Source organism: Chanos chanos, chromosome 2 (assembly GCF_902362185.1).
Source record: "Chanos chanos chromosome 2, fChaCha1.1, whole genome shotgun sequence".
In the NCBI taxonomy this organism is placed as follows: domain Eukaryota; kingdom Metazoa; phylum Chordata; class Actinopteri; order Gonorynchiformes; family Chanidae; genus Chanos; species Chanos chanos.
The window spans coordinates 19,917,691-19,923,264 of NC_044496.1; the positions used below are offsets into that span (position 1 = coordinate 19,917,691).

The 5,574-nt window shown below is 38.5% G+C and overlaps 1 protein-coding gene across 1 annotated transcript; it reads left to right on the top strand.

The window, feature by feature from the left end:
- Nucleotides 1–10: 10 nt before the first annotated feature.
- Nucleotides 11–4,908, top strand: bco1l (beta-carotene oxygenase 1, like). Its single transcript, XM_030764783.1, has 11 exons — nt 11–129; nt 1,528–1,656; nt 1,846–1,975; nt 2,084–2,231; nt 2,337–2,484; nt 2,642–2,862; nt 2,975–3,241; nt 3,709–3,814; nt 4,057–4,151; nt 4,241–4,352; nt 4,516–4,908. Exons 1-11 carry the CDS (start codon nt 33–35, stop codon nt 4,677–4,679), a joined length of 1,617 nt encoding a protein of 538 aa, XP_030620643.1. The 5' UTR covers nt 11–32; the 3' UTR covers nt 4,680–4,908.
- Nucleotides 4,909–5,574: the final 666 nt, after the last annotated feature.

Here is a 5,574-nt window from a genome sequence, read left to right on the forward strand (position 1 = left end):
ATTGCTTCCGTTAAATTGCCGCACCACATCACATGCCTGACAGATACAGCGAACCACCGGTAAAAATGCAGTCAATAATCGGGAAAAACGGAACAGAGACAGCGGATCCTGTTAAAGCAGACGTGTCAGGTAAACATTATGGGCCGTAGTTTTCGTGTCCTGGATTCGGACGCTCACCGAGTAGATTCATGTTAATTAAAAATCGAGAAACAAAAGAGGCTTTCCAAATTAACTTAGAAGTTGAAGAAAGTGGTCGTTGGGTCTGCAGATAACTTGGCATTGCTCGTCGGGTCCGTAAACAGTTAAACTGAAAAAGAAAAAAAAAACAGTTGTAACATTCACTTATGGGCAGTGCTTCGCGTCTGTTCTTACAGACATTTTAAGCGGATTGTTCATCTGATTACTATGCGCTTCGATTTACTGTATGCTTCGATGGTGCCAATTTGGCTGAATAAGTCACCAGTTTACGAGAGGGTGCGCGTCATTGCGTTCAGTGACATGTTGCCTACCTGGCAAAACCTCCTCCAATGCTGCAAGTTCATTAAGTTTAAAAGCACAACTAGATTCATTTGAAAAGAGTATGAAAGTCTTTGATCATTTTGTGTAAAAATCAGAAATTGTGGTTGCACACAAAAGTCAAAACTACTTCTTATCACCTCTTGGTGTAGTCTTTCTTTTTTTGTTTTGTTTTGTATTGTGTGTTAAGATCATTAATCATTTCGTGTTTTCTTGGATTTTCTCGTTTTTAAAACAAAAAATGAATATTACCCTGTAATTGTGTGTGTGTGTGTGTGTGTGTGTGTGTGTGTGTGTGTGTGTGTGTGTGTGTGCAATTTTTAGTCTGTATTGAGTGCATGTGTGGTTTGTAGGATGTGTGGTGTCTGTAGTGTGTGTGTGTGTAGGTGATTGTGTCTGTGTCTTGGTGGATGTAGTTGTGAGTGTCTCAGTGAGATTTTTTTATAACCCAAGAGCACATTCTACAATAAATGCATTCAAATTGCCAGATACTACTCAAGGTGTTTTGAGTTTTGGATCTTGTTTACTTTTTCATTGTAGGGGATTTTGTAGTTTTATCATTTGGAGTTTTAGCCTATCCCAAGTTCCCATACATCCAGTCATAATTATTTGCATTTGTGGTAGAAGGACCTCAGGAACATTTACATCTTTGTCATTTTGCCAGGAATGAGTGTGTTGTGTGCAATTCATGGAATATTAGCTCATCTGTACAAGATCTTTTCACTACTGGTAGGCTGTAAGATGTAGTGGACGGATTTGATAAGAAAAGGAATTTTTTCAACAATATCAACATCAACACAAGTTGTCAGTTTATCAGTAACAAGAGCATCCATTTTCAGCTGGAAACGCATGTTATGCAAAAGGGTACCTAGGACAGGTCATGGATCAGTGGTATGCAATCAAAGTTGTTATCAGCCAGTATACTGTGTTACAGAGTATCCAGCACCGGAATACAGACTCCATGTTGTTCACTTTTTATGTGCGGAATTACTCTGGTGTGTGTTTCTGTAGGTTCCATCCCCACTTGGCTGAATGGGACACTTTTGCGCAATGGGCCTGGTCTTTTCTCGCTTGGGGAAACCACCTATAACCACTGGTTTGATGGAATGGCTCTCATTCACAGTTTCACCTTTAAAGATGGTAAGCATGTAAAAAACACATCAGACACACAGGTTATATTTGTGATCAACACACTGGAAAATATATCATGATATAAGACTTCATGGTCAGGTCATCATTGGAGCCAAAGATGTTATGTGAATATAAAAGTAAATTAATGAATATTTGTATGAATATATATGAAACATATGAAGTCCTTTTTTTCTGCAGGTGAAGTGTATTACAGGAGTAAATTTCTAAAGAGCCACACATATATGAAGAACAGTGGTGCCAACAGGATTGTTGTGTCTGAATTTGGAACCATGGTCTTTCCAGACCCCTGCAAGAATATATTTTCAAAGTAAATAAAATCCTGAAGATATCTCTCTCTTGGAGTATATCAGTACTAAGACTTTTTGAAAGGGTAAGGTTTCAAAAACATATTTATGTTTGGCTCTTTTTTTTTAAGAGCTTTCACCTATCTCTCCAATGCCATTCCTGATTTCACGGACAATAACCTCGTGAACATTATAAGATATGGCGAGGACTACTACGCGTCATCAGAAGTGAACTACATCAATCAAATTGATCCAATGACCCTTGAAACTGTTGGAAGAGTGAGTTACAGTTTCTTTCTACAACTTCTACAGACTACATGTATAACATTTTAATGTACGGTAACTGACAATAACTAATTTGATTCATCTTAAACATTGTGTCAGACTAACTATAGGAATCACATCGCTCTGAACCTGGCAACAGCACATCCTCACTATGACGATGAGGGGAACACTTACAATATGGGCACGGCCATCATGGGCTTCGGCAGACCTAAATATGTCATCTTCAAAGTGCCTGCTGATGCTACAGGTATTAGCAAAAACAGAACTGATGCCAGATACCTTATATTCAAATTAAATAAGGCTCCTCATGTGATACAAATAGATACACTTAAGGATGATACTAATATATTACTTATACTAATGCTAATATTAGTAATCACAAAGGAACCTCTTTTTTTCTACAGATGAACAGAAGAAAAAGCCAGCTCTTAGGAAAGTGGAACAGATATGCTCGATTCCTTTTCGCTCCACCCTGTACCCAAGCTACTTCCACAGTTTCGGCATGACAGACAACTACATAATTTTCGTCGAGCAGGCTTTCAAATTGGACATTTTGCGCCTTGCTACTGCTTACTTCAGGGGAGTCAACTGGGGAGGATGTTTGAAATATGACAAAGATGACACCGTAAGCACATCCTATTCATTTATATTTTAACCATATTTTCCTCTTTCTGCTAAAATGCAACAGTACTTAAACTCATACAATTTCGCTGGTAATGTTTATGGGTCTCTTGCAGACTCTGATCCACTTGATCAACAGGAAAACAGGAAAGGCCATATCCACAAAGTTCTACGCTGATCCATTTGTGACATTTCATCACATCAATGCTTATGAGGACAATGACCATGTGGTATTCGACTTGATCACATACAAAGACAGCAATCTGTATGACATGTTCTACTTGAAAAATATGACAATGGAAACTGAGGAGTTCATTGAGACCAACAAGATCTTTTCCCCTCCAGTCTGCCAGCGATTTGTTCTTCCTCTCAATGTGAACAAGGTGGACTTTTTTTCTCTTTAACTTTAACTGAAGTTTTCCTCACTTAAATATTCCCTAAGATTACATGTGTTAGAAATGTAGAGGAACTGTGTCCCGTCATCTTTTGCATTGATTTCTTCTGTGACATCTCTGAGAGCACCAGTTGTGTACAGTTCAAAGTAGTCTTTTTTGTTTTCCTTTTGTGTTTGAAACTGGTGTAGACCAGCAATAATCATTCTATATTAATGATAATGAATCACTAACTATGCTGTGGTATTCACTGTCCAGTATTTTAGTTGTTCAAAATCCCACCTAATTTAGTACTTCAGAAGGTCTATGCACTCATATCTGTGGGGGTTGTCTACTTGCTAGTATGTATTTTTATGATTATCCCATCACTTAAGTCAGTTCATCTCCACCTAAGTACTAAAAATGTTTCACAAACATGGTGTATGAATAATTCAGAAAATGAATCCTTACTCTAACAGGACACACCATCAGCCATCAACCTTGTGAAACTACAGGACACAACAGCTACAGCAGTGAAACAGCAAAATGGCTCAATATACTGCACCCCTGACTCACTCTTTCAAGGTAATAATCTTTAAACTGAATGAGAATGTGTGTCTGAAAAAAAGCACATTACTGTCTGGGTAAATCTAATTAATCTAAAACTTAAAATTTTATATGAAGAACTGATGGCTAGAATCTCACACATTTAAGGCATGTCAGCCCATTTTCAGTCAGATCACTTTTCTGCTATTTACAAATATGAACCAGATCATAACTGAATGACTAATGTATTCCACTGCATACTGGATAAAATTTGTCTACAGGTTTGGAGTTACCAAGAATTAATGACAAATATAACTGCAAGAAGTACCGATACTTCTATGGCTCAAGGGTGGAGTGGTCGCCACACCCGAATAAGGTAACTGGTTTATGGGGTATTTAATCTACAGTTGTTACAGTGAAAGGCTGAATCTCTTTCAGTTTCTCATGTTGTTGATTTCTTCACAGATTGCAAAAGTGGATATTGTCACCAGAAAACATCTAGAGTGGACAGAGGAAGAATGTTACCCATCTGAGCCTGTGTTTATCCCCTCACCAGATGCTGTGGAGGAAGATGATGGTGAGACATTTTCAGTTACAGTGGAAAATGTTAATACAAATAAGAATCTCATTAGGTTACAGTGTTTAAAATTCACTGTCTAATGTTCACTAAAATCTAATCTTGTGGAATTTCATAGCCATGTGAACACTTATAATAGCTGTTGTTTTTTGTTTTTCTTTAGGTATCATCCTGTCCTCTGTTGTCTCACTCACTCCAAATAGACCACCCTTCATGCTGGTCCTGAATGCTAAGACCTTTGAAGAGATTGCACGGGCATCTATAAATGCCACAGTTCACATGGACCTGCATGGCCTGTTTGTCCATCAGAAAACCAATATCCACTAGAGGGCCTTCTGTTAGCACTTAACTGATCAGTGGGTTGCAGGGCCACATAGTAGTGTTAAGCTTTACGAGTCATGTGATTTATTGTCAGAAAATTATTGCAGAGTTGTTGTAATTATTGCAAAATTATATTGTATCTCTCCCCTTTAGGATCAGATCTTAAAGAATTTTTTAACTCAATCCTGTTGTTTAACATGATAAACTATTGTAAACTATTGTTCAAAAAGCTAAAGAGTTGTCATGATCAACATGCTGAGATGATTTAACTGTAGCTTGAATACTCAGTATTCTCTTCTCTTATCATTCTGTTTCTTTTTACCACAGATTGTGGATGTGAGACAGTGACTAAGTACTACTATTTATCATACTATGTATCTAAGTACTACTATTATATATATGTATATATATATATGTATATATGTATATATATATATATATATGTGTGTGTGTGTGTGTGTGTGTGTGTGCGTGTATATATATATATATATATATATATATATATATATATATAATAGGGTGAGGAGCTCAGACACCCGGGAGGAGCTTGGAGTAGAGCCGCTGCTCCTCCGCATTGAAAGGAGCCAGTTGAGGTGGTTCAGGCACCTAGTCAGGATGCCTCCTGGGCGCCTCCCTGTGGTGGTGTTCTGGGCACAACCAACTGGGAGGAGACTCCGGGGCAGACCCAGGACACGTTGGGAGAATTATATTTCTTGGCTGGCCTGAGAACGCCTTGGGATCCCCCAGGAGGAGCTGGTGGATGTAGCTGGGGAAAGGGATGTCTGGGCTACCGTCCTCAGTCTGCTGCCACCGCAATGCGGTCCCGGATAAGCGGCAGAAAATGGATGGATGGATGGATGGATATATATATGTGTGTGTGTGTGTGTGTGTGTGTGTATAT